Genomic DNA, 23,734 nt, shown 5'->3' on the forward strand with positions numbered 1-23,734 from the left:
GTGGATACATGTGGGCTGCTCACAAACAAGGGCAGAACATGACTTGCAGAATGATTATCAGAGGTAACTAATACAACTGCACAGAAGTGAAATTGCCTCTTGAAGCCATTGGAGACTCGCAGGTGTCACATTCAAACGCTGCCTCAACATGTCTGAAACAGAAGCAAAAGCCAAGAGATGCCCATGGATGCACCTTGAGGGGGACTGCACTCCACACAGCCCCACTCAGGGCTTCCCGCTTCCCCAGGGAGCGCCTGGCTCTCCCCGCAAGGAGAACCCATCTCTGAGAGAGAACCTCGTACAGCTTCATTTTGGCCCAGGGAAGGGAGACCTTGCTGCTCTGCCATCACTTCCACACCTCTCGGACCACAGGGCTCCTCAGGGCAGCCTGTCCAGCCAAGGGCAGCCCCACTACAGACCTCCATCCCCGACCCGCGCTAGCCATCGGCTCCAAGCCCCCGTCTTAGTACCGATTAGCAGCCAAGGAGGCACCAAACTCCCCAGCATCCTCATGAGCATGTTATTTTACCCGGAGGAGGAGCGCCCGGCCGGCAGGTCGCAGCGCTGCTCTGTGTGGAGCAGTGGCTCTGTGTGGGACAGTGGCTCCGGGCCACCCTCACACAGCCCCGCAGGCTCAGGTGGGAACGGCGCGCCCGCCCGGGCCTGGCACAGCGACACGGCCGGGCCCTGGTACTGCCATCGGGATGGCGACAAACAGGGGGTGACAGGCAGCAGGGAAAGGGCCCAATAGCCTTTCAAAGGGCAGCCCTCAGGCGGCGATTTGTGCCCTCTTTCTCCTTTGTTTAACCAGCTCCTCCGCAGAGGCAAGAGCTGTCCGCAGGGGCTGCCAGGGCGGTGTGTGTGCCACACCTGCGGGAGCAACGCAGGTCAGGTGTGCTCGGCGGGGCTGGAAATCGTGTGAAGGACAAAGCTGCTCCTCTCAGCACCAGAACACACACAGCCACAAGTATAGAAGTATATTTTGCTTTCTTTCTCCAGCAAGAGAAGTATATTTGGAATAAAATGAGAGGAGTTTACAGATGCAGAAAATAAAAACAGCCCCTCGTGAGGCAGCTAAGCTCTCCGTGTGTCAAACACCACACAGCCTAGCCTGGCAGGAGATCAGCAAACCTCTGCTCTCTCGGCGTGTGGCTCCCCAGCCACCTTCCTGGGAAGCCGGCACACACAAACATCCTATTTCTGAAGAGTTTATGTGCAAGCAATGAGCAAATCCCATCCTTCTGACTCACAGTAGAAGCATAACATCACACTTACGATGTGAGATGACAAGTGTCAGCATGGGAGATGCGGCTCTGCATGCAGGGGGGAAGAGATGCAAACACAACTGCTCGTGGACACTAATCCTTAAAAAACCTTTCAAAAAGTCCTTAAACCTGCTCAGCTCCCTCTTCAGGGAATCCGCATTTAACTCCAGCGGTGGGTACTTGGGATCTGGCTGCTGAAGGTCTCGTTCATTGCTACATTGTGCAGCAATTGCGTAACTCATCGCTAATGTGGCATTCACAAGGTTCCCTACCCAGCCACTCTCAGCTGGTGTAACTTGGCACTGTGCACACTAGTCTGCAGCTGTAGCATAGCAGCACGTGGTTTTAAACAAAAGAAAACTAAAGCGACCCTACTGCTCTTCTCTCTTTTTTCTTCTTGGGTTTTTTTTTTTTTTTTTTTTGGTTGGTTGGGTTTTTTTTAAATAAGGGTAGATGAGAATTAGGCTATGCTTTCTGCAACAGCAACAAGGATAATTTTGGTTTTAGTAATGTATATCACTCAGTGAGAGAGGTGAGGCAGAAGGACCCAAAGCACTGTAGCATGGCTGAGCAGGCAGGTTCAGCTGTAAACACCTACTCGAGCCCAGATATGCACGGGAGTCTTACATGAGCTACTGAAAAGAACAGGAAATAACATTATGTTTCATTTCTGTCTGCAGAGGGGCACACAGCTCTACAAATGAAGAGATAGTGATTTCCTCTCATCAGCCTTAAAAAAGTACTAAATTGTAGACACGGCAGCAGATTTGTTACCATCTGAAATTTATCATTTCTCCGTAGCAACCAGGTCCCTTCTGCCTGGCTGTTGCTGCCAGATGTTCATTTCACTGTAATTTAGCCATACACACAAGACACTAGCTTGCACTGCCCTTGCTCTGTTTTCCTCATTAGCAATTCTCTTTGCTTCCTGGTCATGATTTCGTTAGCAGTAAGTCATGCAGCAGCCAGGTGAAGTTGTACAAAGCAGTTTTTATTAAGCTGGTGGGCTGCGCTGCCTGCCGAAGCTTTGCAGAGGGACAGCCTCTGTGTTCCAGGGTGTGATGCTAAACCTCTTGCACTGCACAGGGTAAAGCCCTTCTTGAGAGCCTTTCTCCACTGTCCCTTGGGCAGCTGTCATTCATCTTCTCCATCTAAAACAGTAAAACCTGCACGAGAATGTGCTAACCTGTAAAACTGAACACAACTGAGAATTTAGGCATAACACAGTTACAAGCATGAATAGAGAAAGACAAAAATTTCATTTTTTATGGAAGCCTTAATTAAAAACAATTGCTTAATACAACAGTGTTGCCCTGTACTTCTGGAAGCAACAGTACTAAGAAGGTAAGTTTGCCTTGTGGCTTACCCACTTATCAAAGTATTGCATTCAGCTCACCCACATCTTGCTTTCTAACATTAGCCAGATTTACTTTCCTTAATAACCAGCTTTTATGGCCTCATCTCTTCATGTATTTACCCAGCTGCTATGTATTTGCTAGGCGAGCATGTGTGTCACTTCATGTTTCAGAAGGGCTTTTAACCCTCGCCTCTGGGCAGTCAGGATTTCCTGCTCTGCAGCAGCAGGAACAGAGCGAGACAGGAAACACTGCCGGCTGCTGCCACGGGCTGGGAGGGAGTAAGGTCAGCGGCTGGGTTTGTACCTTCTCATTACTACCACAGCCTCAGGATTCAGTCTAGTCAAGAACCAAGCTTATCAAAGTGCCCTTTTATGTTTTCATTATTTGCCAAACTTAATTTGAGTCCATAACATCAGTGATATTCCTTGTCTTTAAAAAACGCTTTGAAAACTGTGTTGCTGAGCCAGCAATGACTCATGCAATGGCAGTGCTGGATATCCACAGTCTCAGTGTCCGTGTCATTCATGGGAATAGAGCCAAGCCTTTCCAGCAGCCTGAAATGGGAGCAGTTTATCATGACCCTGTCTTGAGACCATCCATTTTATATTTTGCTATGTAGAAGCATTGTGGGAAGCCAGCCACACTCAAGACAAGCCACATGATATTGAACAGCAGAGTTGGGACAATCATTTGACGTGTGTCATAATTTAGAGTTTTAAAGTATTATTTTTAAACAGAAACATTTTTCATGTATTTCCTAATTTGATCTGAAGTTTTAGAAGCATCAGCTTAAACTTTACATGATTAGAGTCACATCACTGAATTTTGTCCATCATCTTTCAGCACACACACAAATCCACTGCCGTGGTCTACACTTCTGTTTTATCCTTTAGAAGGCTGCTATGATACTTTACAGTACTACAACAAATACAGTAATGTAAAAGCTGCTATGGTCCCCATTTGGGGTGGAGGCAATACTATATACTACCATGAAGGTGGGAACAGGCTGAGTGCTACTCAAATAGGAATGTTATACTGGAAATTATGAACAGTCAATTGAAATTTAGATTTATTCCAAAATGAAGTGAAAGATTCATAAAGTTTCCCATAAAAAGATCAGTGGTTTTTTTTTCTGAAGTGAAAAATTCATAAATGAAACATTTCACAGCATTTCAGTGAAGGTACATATTACTGCAATTTGTATTGGTAAATAGCACAAATAACAGTATGATTGAAAATATCATAGCCCCCTTATTTTTGAAATGGAATTTTTAATTTCAGACTGACAGCACTAGTAGTTTTCAGAGACAGCACAGCAAACATCTTTGAACAGTATTTTTGACCACATCTGCCCTTTGAGCAAAGCAGACCTTAAAGATGACAATGAAAAAAGCAGCCACCTGCCAATTCTGGTCTCCATAGAGAGCCTGAGGAAAGACATCAATTTATGTTAAAGGTAATGTGGAATTCAAAGTCAGTGTTGGGACTATAAAACCATAAACAGTGAGCCTATAGTATTTACACAGCTGCGAGTTCAGATCCAGCTTTTTATAAAATTTATGTATTTCAAACAAAGAGAACACTGATGGGGTCTGGCTGTCATCCTGAGACAAGTATATCATTATCTAAAATCTCCTTCAGATTGAGACTCACTGGATCTAAGTCAAAATACTGTATTTTAATGCTGTTAATGAAGGAAAACACAAATAAAATGCTTGACGACAGGTATTTTCCTTCCTGTGAGCAAGCCCACAAAAAATTCAGATCATATTGGGAGATCGTCATAGTTCTACAAGGTGAACCATGTCATTAGTTCTTCTGTCCCTTGCATACTATGACTTTAGCAGGTTTTGTGCAATGTGTTAAGACAGTAACAGTGCTAACACAAGACAATGCAACATTTCTTTAAAGCAACATGTAATTTCAGCCAGTTTTAGCCAGACTTTATAGCAATGATGCGATAACTGAGGAATATTGTTTCTGCTCACACGTGATGCATTGTTGCATGCAGAACTCTTAACAGATTCTAGGACCTGCAACAAGGTTTAACAAGAGATGAGCACAGCAGCAGGAAACAATATACCTGTTATCACAGCTTAATACAACAGGGCTTTGAAATATGGGAAGCTAAGGTCTGCTTCTGTATTATAATGAAAGAACTTACAAAGAACAACCTGGTCCCTATCCTGCCCAATCAGGGAATACCAAGGAGCTGAAATTCTGAACTAAGTAGCCTGGTGGTCAGGTGTTTTGCCCTTCTTTCCCTGAAATCCTCTCTTTCTTGTTTTGCTTTACATGGGACACAAAAGCAGAGCTCCTAATAGCATACATTTATAAATTCAATCTCTTCCCTCCCGGCAAGTGCCAAAGCTTTCCTAATAGTTTTCCTTAGATAAGAGTTCATCACCAAATTAAAATGAAGCAATATAATAAGTTAGTAGAATACATTTGCTTAGTTTCATCACAAAAAACACATACTTGCTTAGGCTGATTTTCTTTTTATTAATAATATAAGGTTCTGTAATCTCTTAACATTACAACTGAAGTTTTACAGTTAATCTCACACTAAAATGACAAACACTGTTTGGCTTTATTTGCAGAAAATTAAATTACAACCTTGATAAACATACATTTCCAAGATTGAGAAGCAGTTTGTGTTTTCTGGATTTCAGTGCTAATGTATCCCTGCCTTTGAAATTGGTTTCAGTTAATTAACATTGCTACGGAAGAACTGTTTGGCCTGGCCTCTGTTCACAGCTGTAAGGCAAAGATGACATGTCTAACTTAACCAATATACTCTAAGTCAAATCAAGACATGTTTTTCTTTGACTGTAAGATTTAGGTCCTGGATCAACTTCTAACAGATTTGCTTCTTTTCCCTCCAAACTTTTATAAAGGTCTCTCTAATGTAAACTTATTTTACAGTTAAGTCACAGTCAGTCTGCACCTTTCCTCCTTCAAAGGGAGCAGGAGCTATGTAATTGGAAGTCATTACAAGCTTAATTAAAACTGCTTGTAAGTTACACATGGCCAAAATAAACAAGCAAATGCAGAAGTTGTGTTATGCATCAGCACTTCTAATCTGCATGGATCAAACTCCATCTCTGAACAGGCTACAGGAAGTTAAGTCTGCAGAAAGAAAGTAAAGCATACAGAAGGAAGAGTGGTGGAAGACTATAGTAGCAGAGAAAGTAAGATTTCATTCAAACGGTGAATAATCTGTGTGTATCTAGGTCTTCTGAACTTGCATTACATTTTTTTCTATTTTCACTAGCAATTTAAATGTGAAATTAAAGACAGAAATACATAAGTTTCAACTGCAGTTTCAACTAAGCTCTGACCAGTTCATAAGATAGTATTTAGGAAGACGGCAATATCCATTACATTTGTAGTTAATCTTTTCCTCAGAGCTATCCTGTGACAGTGCTTTGGGACCCTTGTAGCCTGTTATTTCATCTTCCCATAGGACAACCGACATACAGTAAAAATCTTTACTACATTTTAAATCACTTCAGAAGTCAGTGGCTATTTAAAGGTTAGAGAGTATAAGTTTTTACCTGTGTACTTTCCATACAAAAAATAATGAAGAAACCATAGTCAGAAAATTAAAAAATGGGAAGGATGCTGTAGAGCTGTATTGTACTTTAGTCAAAATCTTAAGAGATCAGTTATTACTAAGCTATGACTACTTGTTCTACTTCTCTTTGTGCTGTAATATTGCAAAAAAGCTTCACATGCTTTCCTTCAAAAGTAATTCTTCATAGTTAGACAAACTTTCATTGAGGCACATAAACACCCTTCATATTTACCAACTCCTAGAAAGGTCTCCACTGGGGAGTGACACAAGTCATCAGCAAGACACCAGCCATGGCCACGGAGTCATCACCATGCAGCTGAGGTGAGGAAGTCCCTGCACGACCATGTGCAGATTCACTTCACTGAGACACCTTTGTGTACTTAAGGAACACTTAACCACAGTGAGAAGGCTCAGTTTCCTAAAACAGACTACACCTACTGTTTTGGTTACTGCTGAAATATGAACTCTGGGGACAGGAAAAAAGAATAGATTTTTATACTGAAATGTGAAATAAAGACCGTTCAAAATAAATCCAGCTGCATTAAAAATATGACATGAACATTCTGTCTTATGACCTGCAGACCATAAAAAGTTTTCTTTAATTACCTTGACAGCATGCATTTTAAAGTCATGTTTCAAGTGTCAATGTTTTTTTAATCATCTGAATTGTAGCATTGAAATTAATCTTTGAACAAGTTCAGAGTTGTCTGATATGCAGTATTTTTTCAAGCGTTTTATACTCTTTTTGGTATATTACCAAAACTGAGAGCTAATTAGAGAGTATTCTAAAATAGTTTAAAAACAAAAATGCAATTTATCTTTTTCTCCTCATTAGGGCACTACCAATACAAAAGGTGTCCAAACTGACACTACAGAGCTGTGAAGCAGTTGCCTAGAGACAGTGTCCTCAAAGGATAATCTGTATTTTTTTCTATCTTATGCATATACATTAATTATCAAAAAGTTGGATAATTTGCATTAAGAAAGAACCCACCTTAAAAATGGATCATGAGTATCGACAAATACTTTGTTTATTTTACTGATTAAGATTCAAGTTTCAATGTAAAAATGCTTACTCTCACATGATACTGATCAAGAAAATATTTCATTTTCATAAAGTTCAATGGACAATTAAAATTGTGGCTACTTGTGAAGTAAATAAATGATTCATAAAGGCCATAGGAAACTGTACAAACCTTAAATGGGAAATCTCACTTCCAGGATGACAGTAGGTTGTCCATTTAAGTATTTTATTAAACTGTTGTGACTGTTTCAAAAGACAGTGCTGGGCAGTTTCATTTGAATAACTGAAAAAGATATTTTGCATCTGTGCAAAACAAACTCAACGGGAACAAAACCCATACACACTAGGACTGAAGTACAGATGAACACAAAATTTTGTTACAAACCTGTTTTCAACATACAGTGAGAAACGTCCATGGTACAAAACTTAGTGACTGACCTACAGTTAATTTAAGATTATCCCAGCAATGCAAATACAACTCAGAACAGCTCAATTGTGTAAGATTTTCCAGTAGTACTACAGTGAGATACTGAATTTTTAGTAGTTTGACTTACACTGTCTCTTTAGATTAAAGCCTAAGTTTGTACTCTTAGTATTTGCTGGTTACAAGTCTGTTACACAATCCAATACAGGGAGGTACTCCTTGGTGTTCTCTCATCTGTCTTTTAGCAGCTTTCCTCTAGCAAAAGGCTGGGCTCAGCAGCTGCTTCTGTAGAAAACACTGTAGTCAGTCTTTGTCCTCCTTGTGGGGGATGCTTTAAGTAAGAAACATCTGGCAGTATCCAGCACTGAAAATACTGTCAGCTGTGCTGCCTAACCGAACTTGGAAACCCAAATTTGCATTTCCTGGTAGGAACTTTGTGCCCAGTAGGTTGGAACATCGTTAAGTAAAAGTCCATAAACATTAACAGTGATGTTTACACTTTATTGGGGGAAGGGGGAAGGGAGTAGCAAAAATCAATGTAAGTTACTAGTTTTTGAAGTTTAGTCTATGTTATATTTGATTACTGGGATATCAATACAATGAAAGTGGAGGAATTTAAACAGTAATTTTTAATTTTTAGTACATCATTTGTGCAGGGCTTTACAAAAGATTTTTGTTTCCAAAGATGTTATTGGGGTCCACATATTCTTTAACAGATCTCAGCATTCCCAAGCCAACATCAGAGATGCTCTCCTTCATCCAGCGCTTCCGCAATTTGCCTACTGGAAAAACAAAAACAAAGTGTTTCAATATATGGCAGGATTCTGGGAGCCAATCAATCTTGTGACCATGAATGAATAAACACTGTGTGATAAATGCTTTTATTCAAAAATGAGAAATGTTTTGCTTTATTTGATTTATTGAGCCCACCAGACTATCAAGCTCATTAAGCTCAGCATACTCCCAGAGGAAGACTGTTCCACACTGTCTACTTTCTTTAGAAACTATGAAATTTAGATGAAGCTTAGGCTGAAATCACATGTTCTATTAAGACAAGGAATCAGTAATAAGTTTCTTAAAAAGCCACAAACTAATTTTAAGTAGGAAACTGTACAGGAGATTACTAAAAAGCAGATTTCTTGATGTCTCTAAAGTGAAAATGTAACTCAGTAATCAAGCTTAAACCAGCATTGGTTTCATTAGCAAAAAAAAAAAAATTTATATGAAGAAGGCTTAATATTTCATTCAAAAAGTTCTATGCTGGCTGGTAGTTGCTCAATACCATTACACAAGAGCTTTGTTTCCCATGTAAAAATGGCTATTCACAAATAAAAACAAAGCTGAAACAATCTTTTAAGAACTCATTTTATTAAATTCTCACAATAGTCCTGTTAAATGGCCAAGTGTTCACATGCTAATTAACCAAATCATCAACTCTGATTCACAGATCATTCAAAACTGAGGACATTTTTTCATTAAACACACTCTAGCATTTAACTTGTCAGCCTGAAACACAATCCATTTGTCAGTATGATAAGACATAGTAAAGGTTTGAGACAGAAGCTTTAAGAGTATCTGAAGCTAAATTCAAGCCATCTTTTGTGCCCTATTTCAGGGTAACCATCAAACTGTCATCAGAGTAATAAATTACAGGGACACCCCTGGAGAACAGAGTATATTTGTTTATACCTTAAGGAATATGAGCCAGTCACAATGCCAACAGAAAAAGCAAATAATGTGAGACAGAATGAAATTTGCAGTTTGCTAGAAAACAACTATTAGCAGCATGTGTGTCAAGATCAAAGATCACAACTGAAGGACAAAAGAATTTGTCAAGGGCTAGGAACTGTGGCTGTATTTTGCAGCCCCAGCTCAAGAAAGAATCACCATCTGTGAATATACTCTCACTATAATGTGACTGTCTGAGCAAGCTGATGTGGTTGAATTTTTTCCGTTAAAACTTTAATACTACTACAAAATACCTGAATTGGGGATGTGGCTTGACCATCCCCTCAAGTCACTCACGCTGGCTCTTACACAAGCAGCCGAAGAACAGTCATTACTATTCTCAACTGTTATCTGTAATATAGTTTCAGTGAATGTGCTCTGTGGTTATGGATGTAATTGTCCTGAAAAGACTGCAAACAACTGCTCCAACAAGATGGAGCACATTAGAATCACAGCAGGATGCCCAACAGCAAGCATGCCTGCCTCTTTTACACCGCCAGTAATAATGCAATTCCACAAGGAACTGAACTACTGTCTGAGCAGCACCAAACAGTCGTTGCATATTTAATGAAGTCGCTCACCAAGTGCTGGAAAACAGAAGGTGCTTGGAGTGCATCATTAGTTCTGTCAAAGTGATAATTTACACATCTATCTTGTCAAATTTTCTATGGTTTATACTTTTGCAATAATAAATCTAACATACATCTGATTAGTGAACTGGAAAGAAAAAAAGCTATACAATAGTTACCAACAGTCCTTCACAAATATGCTCAATAAAAAGATTTTAACCCTTTGATAAGAGCAAAGTTGATCCCCTGCTCCTACTGTTCATGTCAATAAGATATACATGGAGTTTTCAACTACACAAGTTTTCACATTAGAGTTAAAAAGCTCTGAAGCAATCTCTCCGAATTCTACGCTGGTCCATCAGATAAAATGGAAAATAGACCAAGTGAGGGAAAGGCTCTGTGAAAATGAAAGCAGCACTGAGAAAAGTCATTTATATATTGTTTCACTTCAGGTTAGTGCTATGTTGTATATTTTCTTGTCCTTCTCTACAGGACAACCAAATTGTCTTCAATGATGAGAAGGGAAAAGGAGGAAGAAATAATTCCAAGTGACAAAGTTCCTTATCTCCCCTTGTAGACTAGCCAAAGAACAGCTCTTCGCTCAAGGAAACCTTAACTTCCCTAACAATGAGGTCTCAGTTAAGCCTGATCTTATCACAGACTACAGAAAACCAACTTCCCATTTCTAGTCCAAAGAAAATAGATTTTCCCTTTTAGCCCTACATGATTTACCAGAATTTACCAGATTTACAGAGCCAGAACTGATACAAGCACCTACCACTTACAGGCTTTTGGCACAGTATACTTTCTCAATTAAGAAATGAGATCAAAATCACCTGATTCTATATGCTACATCATAACATTATTAACAATCAATTTGTAATAGCTTAGCATAGCAAGTTACTACTTGTCCACTCAGGTATAAACACCATCACATGCACAATCCTTGTTGCCCCAGCTGGAAGTAAACGCAGCTTTGGTGGTGCCAAGCAAAAGGACAAGAGGCAACAGGCACAGGAAGTTCCAGCTAAGCAGGGGGAAGAATTTCTTCACTATGCAGATGCCCAAGCACAGGAACAGATTGCTCAGAGTCTCTCTCACTGGAGATATTCAAGAACCTTCTGGATGCAACCCTGTGCAATGTGCTCTAGGATGGCCCTGCCTGAGATTGGACAAGATGGTGCCCTGTTCCTGAGTAGATGGAGATTGGACAAGATGGTGCCCTGTTCCTGAGGTGTGCTAAGCAGTCTAATAATGCCTTAAAACATTCACTGCTAGGAAGCCAGAAGCCTCCAATCTGAGCCCCAGCCTATTACACTGAGTACAAACCCCACAGCATGGCAGGGAGCCTACTTCACACAAGGTACTTCAGATCAGAAAGCCAAGGAGCTTGTTCAGTAGCAACTCCAAAGACAGTCCAACACCAACTTTATTTTTAAGTTTTTAATCAATCATTTTAGTCCATATGAATGAGAAATACATGAACTGGCTAAGTAACTTTCCCCCACCTCTGATACTTACTGCTCCATGCTGGTTTCATTGGAAAAATTGTTCGTCTTTCCACTGCCCTTTTACACTTGCTCATCTTTGAAAATGTATCTGGATGGCTACAGAAAGTCTGGCTGCTAAAAATGGAGTGAGCAAACAGCAGGCAGCAATTGGTTTTCTCACTTTTGGAATATGAAGTACTAGGGCACACATGAACAGTCTTGTAAGGAGAATTTTCTTGTAGCTGATTGATATTTATAGCACTGTTTGGTCCCAGTGGAAATAGGTTCTGGTGGCATTGCACATGGCTCTGGACTTCCTCTGCCCCAGCCCTTTCAACTTGAAGAGTTGGTTACTGCATAGCAACAGCTTTGCAAAAGGAGCAGCAGTGACAGGTCCTAAGAAGGATGAGGCTCAAACAGCTGTTGCATGCTCTTCCTGAACCTAGCTGTCCCTACAGAAAGCAGCTCTCTGCCCTTAGAAATTGCTTTACATGCTATTACTCTTTCAGGGAAAACTCTGCAATACTTAGAAAGGTCAGAGCAGAAATGTAAAACATGGCAACACTGGAGTATATTGGACCAGTGTACGCCAAGTCTACTACATAATGAACACTTAACATCACTATAAAACTTTGCACATTTTCACTTGGTATCTTAACAGCTTAAACACTTTCAATTTCTGTGTTGATGAATCAGGAGGTCCTTTCTACTTTTTTTTTTTTTTGAAAAGGCACTGAAGATGACTATTCTATTAAGACTTTCAACAGACTGAGGAGGAAAATAGAACTGTGTTACTGTCTTATTTCATGTCAGTTTACTCCATTCTAACAAATGCCACAGTTTCAACTCATTCTAATGAGTAGAGCAAGCTCTAGTATGCTTAACCTAAGGGTAGAAGACATTTTTCTTGTGTAGAAGAGAAAAGAATGTGTTCAACTCCCCCTCATAAAAGAACTTTATAATTTCAATTTTGTAGTTTGTCTGGGTTAATTACTACAGTGTATAGCTGAAGCCACAGCCTCTTAATGCCAAAGAATTGCAATGTCAAACATGTAATTGAATGCAAAGAAGGTGTAAGGTTTGGTTTTTTCTTTGTTTTGTTTTGAGGGTTTTTGGGATTTTGCTTGGGTATTTATTATTTTTTATTTTACTATATAATCTGCCATTGATACTATAGCTAAACCTGTGCAGCCTGGGCTACCTGGTTAACCTTTACTCCAGTCAGTTGTCTAGAAAGTAGAAGAAAATTAGTACTATTATGTTAAGTGGCTAAATGGGGCTATTTTCCTCAACCCCACAATCTGGTAATTGTTTCCTGAAGCAACCAGCTGTAGTTAAAACAGTCCCTCAAAGGGAAGCAATGTATCATTACTTTTTACACTGTTCTTTAATTTTACATGGGTCCTTAACTTGATAATACGAAAGAGATCAGGTACAAATCCAACCTTCTCCTTTTCTCATGCTGTACCCCAAGGAGGTTATTGTTGTATTTATACATCAGTCTTACCTACTGATACTTCCTCAGCACATTATTTCATGCATACAAAAAAAGGCATGTTCTATGAAAACGGAATTCAAGAATGAAAGGTGTGACACATCATACAGATGTTTTTAGGGCTTGCCATCAATTATTAGAGAAATTATTTATCTAAACTTTAACTTGTATCTACAAGGAATTGTCATTCCTAATGCTGCTTTTTAAATGTTAAGTTTATGAACAGTATCTATGGCTCTCTAGCAACCTTATTTACATGACTCTCAAATCTAAAGATACCCAGCAGCCAGAAAAGAAGGCTCAAAGCTGTGCTTGAAGATGTGCAATATCCCTTTCTGAATACAGGACACAGTCACGGCAAGGTGACAACTATAATGGGGTGTGGGGGGAAGGAAGATGTATCCACAGTAAAGTCCTTCTGAAAGTACTCTTCAAAAAATTAAATGTACCATGATTTCAGTTCTCACAGTGGACTGCAGCTGTGCACCTATCTGCAGTTGGTACTTCCGCAGATGTAAAGTAATTTAGAGATTTACACAACTCAAACTGTCATATATGCCCATTTCTTCACTCAAAGAGTATATGAAGATTGACTTAAGCAGGCTTTGTATTTCCTATAGCCTCCAGTCCCAGACTACATCTGTTTTCTTTGATACACAAACTCAGAGTTAAAATAGCTCCATTTATCACAGTGTGATTGTAGGCAGACAAATCAGCCTGTTTCCAGATAGTGAAAACAACTGTTATTAATCACAATTACAAGACAAACACCAAAGGAAATTGCACCAGTATTTTCTTTTACCCCACACAATAGACCAGTCAGTGCTAAGAGTGACAAGGCCTGAAGGTCAGTAAATGAAACTGACAATATTAGGTTAATTTTCAGCAGCACATCTACTAAGCACTGAAAAAAATTAATCTTGAATATTGCACACAATGAACTGCCAGACAAAACCACTCAAAGTAGAAAATATGTATCAGTATCAGAGGCAGTCACGCATACAACATGGAGCATAAGAAGTTGAACAGAAAACCAGTTTCCATAGCTGTGGAGTCACAATGTTCAAGCATGCAAGGGTTTGAAAATGCTATAGATAATTTCTTTTCTTGTTCAACACAGGCTCTAAGCAAGGTTTTATACGGTGAGGGCAAATACATCCACATGTGTGACAAGCTCCAGCTGCATGCAAGCTAATGGATGAAATGCTGGTCACAGTAAAACAGAGCTGCCACAGCAGGGAAAGCACAAGAGTACATCAAGGGGGTAATTCCACATCCAGTGTGTGAGAATTGACAGGTTCACTACACCACCATAATTAAGATTTAATCAGAGGACCATAAGAACATATCAAACAAAAAATACCGAAACCTTTTCACTCATGTTATTACCTACACATCCTTCAATATACTGATATTGCTAAAGCAGAGTCCATTTCAGTTTCCATCACAAAGTAAGATGCCTGAAAACAGCCCTAGCTAAAATTTTCAAGTCTAGGAAGTTACTGACATGTTTTAAAGCACAGCTTCTGCCCTTTAGTCTTTCCCCGACAAAGACCTTTTCGTATTACAAAGTTTTTCTCTAGTTTTAAACTATTACACTTCTTCTTTGCTCCTACATCTGTGACCAGGCAATATCCCAAGACATCAGAGAGAAGAAATGCATTAAGATAACCAGTTTCAAGAAGGTAGCTGCACAAATCACGCTGACTTCACAAGTCTTTCTGACTCCAAGGTTACAGCATTATATAGGATGCATGCAATCAAATTAGACTACCCATGCATGCGGGAAAAGCCTGCGTAAAGCATCAGGTGTAGGAAGTATCCCTCATACATTACATTGGTTCTTAATATTAAAGCACATAATATCTTGCAAAGATGCTAGTAACACAGGACACGTAATCCCAAAGAGAAGACTAGGTAACTAGAACTTATCAGACAGCAAACCAGTAATGTCAACACTTACATACCATTAATTATGCAACAAATGGTAGACGGCACCATAGTACAAAGTCACTGGCTCTTTTATTCAGACACTTTGCCCACGTGCTCTGGAATTTGGGCTAACAGCATTCACAAAGCCACAAGGGACACAAAACTGTCTTAAAACTGTGAAACTCCCATGTGAAGTCTTTGCACAAGGATCAGGAAAAATTGTTTAAGACAAACTGATCAAACTGGAAAAAGAGTGAGAAGTTACTAGATAAAATGCCAGATTTCCTTCTCCCCTGACTCTACCCCACTAATTTCAGTTAATGTTGTGAAATATTTTTCAGAGTTCTACTACAAACTATTTTATGTGCTCATTAATATTTAGCAGTATCAAAGAGACTAATATTAGACTGAGAACATTACCTCCATGATGATGTGAAAGACTTCCTCCATTGGCAAGTATTTCTTCTCTAGCAGCCCTCTAAATTTGAAAGATATGGTATTTATTCAACAGCAAATGCACAAGATTTTTGGATTTCATGACATGCACTCATACACACAGGTGTATGAAAAGTTTCTGAAATAATTAGGGTACACTATATAGGTAAACATTATAGTTCAAGTCTTCAGATAAAGGTAAGTAAGAGTCTTCTAAATAAACATTATCAAAGCCAAGACAAATGGCATCTCTTGTAACAGATGTATTACTCAAGACCAGAATGTTCTGGATCACTTTTCCCTTGCCGACACTTAAATAGTCCAGTGGCCAGGATGCTCATTTGGAAGACAATTAGGTCTCATAAAGAAGAGAGACTTCAGACTTCATAAAGAAGTCTGAAAACAGGCTTGTCAGAGTCATTCAAGATCCTTATTCAGAGCAGAGTTTAACCCAGATCTCCAAGATCCTGGCTGAGACAGTGAGGTACTTTACAACTCCCAACTTTCATGAGTGCAGTTTGTGGCAGAAAACAAAATTTAGCTCTTTATGTTAAGAATATTCAAGTTGTAGAATCTTCTTTGCCATTCACCTCTGAATCATTAGAGAGCTTAGAAGGTGTAACAATGAAAACTTTTCTAAGCTCAAGCACTACGTTTGGTTTTTTTTTCAAAATAGTGTACATTTTTAGAAATAACATATATAACTGTACCTAAGCAGTTAGATTTTTTCAGTCTGCCATAGAGTATATATACTTGGTCAGCAAACTCACTTCATTAGGTTAAATTTAGTCACTACAATGGAAGATGTGTATTCAAGTGATCACACTGCCAACTAATTCCAATAAAAGTAGTATCTAGGTATTAGTAAAGTTTCATTAAATAAACCCTCAAGTATTAAATTCTTCAGTTCCCTATATGCAACAGCATGGAAGCCTCTGAACTTGTAGATAAAAGTTTGCATGTGCTTGCCAAATTCAAGAGAAAAATCTAAAGAATAAGCACAAGAAGAATGATATCCTAGCTATAAATGCTGTTTCTCCACAGTCTTATTAGCAATCTTTTGGTGCTGAAGTTTGAGCATAGGAACCAGAAGGCAGGACAAAAAGCATTTTGGATATAGTCCTTCTAAGAACTACATCTTCAAGGTAACAAGGATATTAGATATTAGTCTCCTGTAACTAGGTAAGTATAGTGCTTCATCAGCTGAAGTGTTAAAGCAGAATTACTGCAGAGCTTCTTGGCCAATGCTGAAGCAGTTCACAACTGTTCTGACTGGACTTAGACCAGCACTTATCTGGGCCTAACAGAAATAGCATTTATTCTATATATGCAGCACTACTAATGAGGTATAATCTCAATAGTTTTACCATGCATTTTACAGACTGAGCATTAATCAGAAGAAGTAGATTTGTAAATAATGGGACTAAGGAAGACTAGTTTCCCATGGATTTAGAGTTTAAAGTTTAACGTTTCTGCCATCCAAGAAACTGCAGGTCAAGCTCTTCTTGATTGGGATTCCATTTCAGTCAGAACTACTGATTTACTGATATCTAAAATAGTCACAAGGTAGTCTTTTCTCTACTTGATGAACTATTAGCATGTACCTCTTATTATTGATAATGATGAAAGCTTTACAAACAGATTTTTAAGATCTTTCCTGCAAAATCCATTAAATTTGGCCAATAGGCTCAGAATATAATACAGGTCATCAGCTTTTTCCTCTTTAACAATTGTTCTTTGATACATTACCTCAATTTGTTCATAGACATGAATAGGATCGCTAATTCCTCTGTAGTTAAAGGCAAAGTAGAAGTAGACACATGCACCTGCATCATAAGTCTGTGTCACCCTGTTGAAGAGAACTGCATTACAAACAAAGCTTTATGATATTAAGCCACCCATTCTGTGACATTATAAAATTCATAAGATTACTTATCTTATTCAAAAGGATAGCATTTAAAAAATATTTTTATCCTTTTTGCTCATAATCCATGAGTGCCTCAATGCTATGACTTTGAAAGTTGAAGCTCCTAAGTCATTACACTTGACTCTTGTACATAGAAGCAAGAGTTTAAAGCCTAAGCAGGTGCTACTAATTCCTTGAATTACCCACTCTTACATGCTCTTGTAAGGCTCAAGAAGAAGGTCAAGGCTACTAATATTTGTAATATCATCACTAGATCTCTTACTAAACAAGGATTCAAGAAAAATTATTTAGATTATTGCATGACTTACCTACAGGTGGAAAGAGGAGCAAACTGAACACCCTTTTCTTTGCATTCTCTTACTATCCTTTCCTTTACATTTCTACAAAGGTCCAAAACCCTGTAACAAGAAACACATTAAAATATAAAATTTTATTATGTGATTTTATACAACTTCTGAAAAAAAGAACTTCAGCAACCTTTTTAAAAAGCGTAATCTAATACAACATAAGAGTATCTTCTAAAATCACTATTAACTAGCTTAGACTTTGCTCTAAGAATAGTCCTCATCAAGACTCCACTGCTTTTTCTCCACTTCTGAACAGCAAGTTTACTCTGAAACAAAGAAGCTAAAAGCTCTTTTTCACAAGGAAGAGGTGTCAAAAGTGTTCAATAAAAGTAAGGAGGTTACCTACTTCTGTGTGTCTACTTACTTTTTTAGCAAAAGAGGCTTAAAGTTTTGGCAAAGTTACCAAATACAGCAGAAAGCTTGAGAACACCAAGGTCTGGCAAACTCTACTACCACCATACCTTTGTTTTGCTGCAAGGCCAAAACTGGAGATTCTTCAGCTGTGCACTACTCTGCCAGCTTGAAACACTGTAATTCTAATATGGCAATGAGCTATTAGACCTTGTCATAAGCCACTGTAGTTCAGCATTTTTAAAAAAAATCTTCTAGGACAGACCCAGGTGCAAACAAAGAGCTAGAGCAACCAAAAGAAATCACTGTTTTTCAAATGACCATTTCTTCAGATAGACATTTGCCCACAAAGGTCTGCAGTGCTATAATTCAGATTAAGATGTTTTACACAGATTTAAAACTACTTTACAATTCAAAGAACACAAGAGAAATTTAACCATTTAGTGAATAAGAGAGTCAGCTAAGTATTTTATTCCAATATCTGCTTCCTGTCAAGAACAAGTTAATCAGTTTATGGAAAACTACATGGTTCTTATGAGTCAAAGTAGAAAAGGCTTTCCAACGCATTTGCTTTGGTGAGGACAATTTTAAGTATTTTCTTAACTTCTTAGGTAAAATTCATTCTCTTCTGAAATGAGGGAGAGGCAAAACAAACTGGTGACTAAGCAGTTAGCATGCTCCAAAATCTATAAAGTTAAAGTAAAATGAAGAGCACTTTTGCTCTAAAATTGTCTTCAAATTTCTTCTACCCACTTAGGATAGTTTGCCAATTTTCAAACAGGGGCTGGAATTTACTGTTGCCCATAAATTCAATAGCAAGGGTATGGGCTTGCCAGCTTAAGTCATCAGACTTTGCAGTGAATGCTGCAAAGCTTTGATTCAAATTACCTTAGATCCTGCTTGAGAGATTTCTGGCTTACCAAATGGACAAGAGCATCCACAATGATTTTTATATTAAACTCTGTTGTGGTCAAATGTTTCTCAACCACAGCTAACAAATAAAATAACCTCAGGAAAAAGATCTTAATCTTGCGCAAAAGTTAACCGTTCAGTTTTCATTTCCCTACATTACTGGAACAAGAAAAAAACTTATTAAAAATTTTTAAAATTAAATTAAAAATTTTAAAAAAAAAATTTTTTAATCTTCACTAGACTCATCCATTTGAAATACACTGCTGATGCCACACACGTGGCTGCTCATCACCCACTGCAGTTATTGTCACCAATGTCCTGCTTCCTAAATGGGGCAATTTCAAGTCCTAAGTTTGTTACAGTAAGCTAACCTAAGCAGAAATATTACTGAATGCTTGATACATTGCATTTACAAAATCCTGGTATGTAATTTACCAGCAACTTTAGCAAGAACACACAGATGCAAGGCTTGAGGCGTGTCAGGGTGCATCCAATACATAAAAGGCCTAAATTAAGCATCCCCATAAGCAAACACGAGTTAGGAATATTTTTAATGAAATCAAGTTTTAAGAAATTCTAAAGAGTAATTACAGTTTACCTATCCCAAGGAACAGATGTCTCAAATGATTCTCCTATTACATAGTAATCCAGGCCCAGGTCCTAATAAAAAGAGGAAGGAAATTATCAGTAACATTCAGCATCTGGAATTCCATTGTATGCTACACAGCTAACAGCTGAACAACTTTTTCGTTTGTAGGAGAAAACCAGAAATTCTAATTTAGTAAAAACACCCATCTGTCCCAGTGACAAAAGTTTATTATTATGGAAATAGGGAAGCTCTTACAAGACAAAGATGACAAACATTTTGATGTCATGGCTACAGTGAGACAACTTGTCAGACCATCAGTATGTCTACACTAATGAAATATTTGTATCACTATACTATCAAGCCAAGAGCTTCACTGTTCTAATCAGTGTTACACCTAGTAGAAATATTTTTTTTTGAATGCAGTAGTAATCTAGATAGAAAGAAGACAAACATCTTCTCATCTTACTCATAGCCTGCTGAAATAAAGGGAGATTCAGTGATTTGTCCCCAACAAATCAAGCACTCAGGATATGCATATTGCTCAGAAAAATGAGAAAATCTCAAACAGTAAGACTAAAATTCCTAAAAATAGCTGCAGCAGTTTAGACTAAGTCCATGATGTTGGAACTCTGATTTAAACCACAGTCATAAGCAGATCTCCAAAGAAGAGTAAAAAGACAAGTGAGGACATGAGTATTTCAAGTACTCTCCAAGCCTCTGATTTCATTCAACCTGTCCATTATTCAATCTAATTTTACCTTTAGGAAAAGCTATTTTCTTAACAAGAATACAAATTAATATCTATATGATGTTTTGCAGATGAAATGCCATGAAGAATCACTACACAGAATTGAAGAGATGCAACCTCTGAGAGAAATCTGAGATATCATCTAAGGCAGCCAACACTCAGATTTCAGAGAAAGCATATTCAAAGAAACATCTCCATGTTTTGTTACATTAATTAACAGAAGTTTCAGCAGACAGACAAAAGCTGACCTACCCGAAGGTAAGCGATGACAAATGTCAGCATGTATCCTCTCTGCCCATTATCTTCTCCTGCTGCCAAGCCACTGCAATTTACAAGAATTTAATTAGTTTTCCACCAAATTAGTCACCAGTTTACAAAAATATTTATAAAATAACTTTGATCGTTAAACATATGTGCAAGTTTAGCTGCCTAAGCTGTGTTAAAATAGTTGTCAATAGTAGGGTCTCTTCACTAGAAATCAGGAATTACTTCAGACCAGCCCTTTATTCACTTCCCTTGTCATTCCATAACCTGAAGAGAGATGAATATAACAAAACATTTGATGCGACCTCAAAACAACAGTCTTTAAAACTCAAAAAAGTGTGGAGAAGCACAAGTAGCCACAATATATCCTGGATATTCACTTACAGGAACATGGGTAACAACATTTCTAAGCATGTTGAATTTGGGTACTTGTATGCTCACAGGTAATGAGACCCGAAGACTTAAGATTGCCAAAGCATAAGAGAATCTGAATGAATTTTAAAAAGACACAAAAGCCATAGCCCTAAAGAAAAAGAAAGCCTTGCTTTCACCAGTGTCAAGGATCATTATCAAAGCATTTGTTTTTAACTATTGGTTTCTAAGAACAAGAAAATGCTATGCATCTGGAATCAGTCTTCCTAGAAGCTCCCATAAATCTGAGAGGGGTGTGTGTGTGCATGAAATCAGACACCCTGAAGAAGCATAGAATCATTTTATACTATAAAACCATTAAATGCTTTGGCATTTTAAACCAGGTTAAACCATTAAACACTTCACTAAAAGTCTTAATAAAGCAGCATAGACTGCAGCATCTTCTAATGGATCTAACACAGGCAAGTTTCCCCCCTTATCAATACACCATCATCTTGAAATACCAAAATACAGAAGGATTCACGGTTGACTTAATAGAATGAAAGCAAAATAAAAGCACAAATTTCAGAAATTATAGCCTTGAAATGGATAAAACAACACTTACATGTATATTTGAATAAGTGAGACTAATAGTAACAATAACAGTACACTCTTGACAAATCACAGTTTTAATGATGGTTTTCAGCAAAAACACTTAAGGCAGGAGGAAAGAAACTACCTGATCATTACTCAGCCTGCCATTTCAGTGAGTGTTTTCTGTCCCTTTGTGGGACAGAAAGTCACAGCATTCTTTTAACTAAACAAGTTTCTTGTATTCATATACTCACACATGAATCCTGCAAAAATTCAACATTTTCCATATCATTTTATCTCCCTTTCTGTAGTCAAAATATCGAGTCTAGTTCTGCAAAACAAGCAGCTTCCATGCCTGTAAGCAATTAAAAGGGCTAGTTTCTACTTTAATAACATCTGTTCTATATTTAGTAAAACATTTTTCTGCAATACACAGATAGCTAAAGCTTTTCATTAAAGTTACCTAAAAGTTAGTATGAGCCGTATGTATCAAAGGCAACATTCAGTAGCTAATTGATTGTTGCCACTTCAACTAGTAAACTGAGAACATATCCATACAGTAACCACTACAAAAATATGGTAGGTCCATTTTTTCCTGGACAGTTCATTCCCAGCTTCACATTGGAAATGTTCTTTGAAAAGCATACCCAAACTTGGTGGCAATATCATAGACTTGCTTCTCATGCTGAAGAACCTTCTCTCTGTCACCCTCGAAGAGCAAGGTAGCTACACACAGTATGTTGGGATCAAATCCTTTAAACTGCAGAGAGAGACAAATTTTCCATTAGTCATTGTCTATATGGTAGAATACAAGGAACAAGTTGTTACTTTTCAAATACACGGCATGTGCCCTGGTCAATAAGTGTTGCTGCAATGAAGAACAATGATTGGGGAAAAAACATCTTTCAAAAATGTACTCTCAAAACACTTAAGTTTTTCCTTGATAGGACAGGTCAACTGAAATAACAGAAATTATCTGTCACCTCTTTCCTCCTATTAAAAAGCAGAATAGACATAACAGCTGTCTACCTATGCTACAGAAAAAAAAATAGGTATTAAATGCTTTGAGCAATAGAGACATTTATATTCTGTCAACTATTCCTATCAACCGTAAAAGCAGGAAGAAGGCTATGACCACCATGAATGTGGAGAGAAGGAAAACCTTCTGGGCTACCTCTAAGCAGAATATGTATTCCCTAACGTATGTGTTTTGGGACTTCTTTTGTTATTTCCCACTTCAATAGTTCAAGAAAAAGCAGCAGAATCAATGGTAGTCACTCTTCCAGAACTAAGCACACTCTTTGAAGATAATGAAATTTTCTGCATTTGAATATCTGTATTTGCAGGAACTCTCTAGTTAGCTAATTTGGAGGAAAAATCAACAAGAAGACAAAATACTGAATACAAAAGCCAAGGTGATACCATTTTAGCACCAAATAATTCTAGGTTAAAAAGGAATGGATTCCAGAAAGACAAAAAACAATTTATATGGGCAAGTCAACCGAAATATCTTGAGGGTCTCACAAAATTCTAGCTCACTGTAATAACAAGGTAGATCATGCCTTGATGAAATCAGGGAAGATAAAAATATAGTACAGTGTTGGCCTTGCTCCACCAATATTAACTGATGATCACTGGTCTGCAAGCTGGATAAACTGCTTCCAGTCTTCCCCTGTCATCGAGTTACTGTTAGACAAGGCACATTAATCTCTTGTATAGGTATGACCAGTGACAACAGCTCTCTTGAATAACTCCTCAAACACAATCTCATTTGAATTAGACCATCTTTAAAGCCTCAATTTCTTACACTGTAGTATCAGTTAAACTCAGCTGCATTAGAAGCAGTTTACCAAAAAACCTTGCATTTTATGGATAGCATGCAAAATTCAAACCAATATTAAACCCCACAAAATTACCTTTGTGATGTAGAATTTTTTCAGTCCATCCAAAAATGATGTAAAAATGGAAGCAACTTGTGGTTTAAGAGCATGACCTTTGGCAAAAAGCAGAAAAAGTCATATTTAGGCAAACAGTGCTTTTAAGAGTCTTACTTCAAGGGGTAAATAAAAAATGGCTTGGTAGTCAAAATTACTAGAATTGCTTGGATCACTTTGATTATCAAAATTAAAGAGAATTCTCTCTACTCATTTATGACATGATTTAGGAAAAGGTTTCATTAATTTTTTTAAGACATATGTACAACTGTGCACAAATATTTGACACTGTAATTAAGGCTGCCTTAGTTTAGATTTCACAAGCCTATGGCAAGTGGAAAATTTTAAAAAGAGCACTTCATTAGTTTTTACACCACAAAACAAAGCAAAAATCAGTGACTCTTTTTTAAAGCTATACCA

General features: G+C 38.0%; 1 protein-coding gene across 2 annotated transcripts in view; it reads right to left on the reverse strand.

Annotated features, from left to right (window-relative positions):
- Nucleotides 1-8,135: 8,135 nt before the first annotated feature.
- AGPS (alkylglycerone phosphate synthase) overlaps nt 8,136-23,734 on the reverse strand; it is a 49,529-nt gene continuing 33,930 nt past the window's right edge. Inside the window, exons 13-20 of one of the 2 annotated variants that reach the window (XM_085066359.1) lie at nt 23,297-23,373; nt 22,028-22,140; nt 20,424-20,493; nt 19,433-19,494; nt 17,533-17,622; nt 17,047-17,146; nt 15,283-15,340; nt 8,136-8,427 (exon numbers count right to left, since the gene is read on the reverse strand). In XM_085066359.1, the coding sequence (XP_084922485.1) occupies nt 8,309-8,427; nt 15,283-15,340; nt 17,047-17,146; nt 17,533-17,622; nt 19,433-19,494; nt 20,424-20,493; nt 22,028-22,140; nt 23,297-23,373 (689 nt within the window). In that variant the 3' untranslated portion in view covers nt 8,136-8,308. Of the gene's footprint in view, nt 8,431-15,282; nt 15,341-17,046; nt 17,147-17,532; nt 17,623-19,432; nt 19,495-20,423; nt 20,494-22,027; nt 22,141-23,296; nt 23,374-23,734 lie in introns of both variants that reach the window. The other variant, XM_085066358.1, reaches the window with a different exon arrangement.

The sequence above is a fragment of the Lichenostomus cassidix genome, chromosome 7, assembly GCF_008360975.1.
Source record: "Lichenostomus cassidix isolate B80296 chromosome 7, HeHo_3.0, whole genome shotgun sequence".
NCBI classification, from domain to species: Eukaryota; Metazoa; Chordata; class Aves; order Passeriformes; family Meliphagidae; genus Lichenostomus; species Lichenostomus cassidix.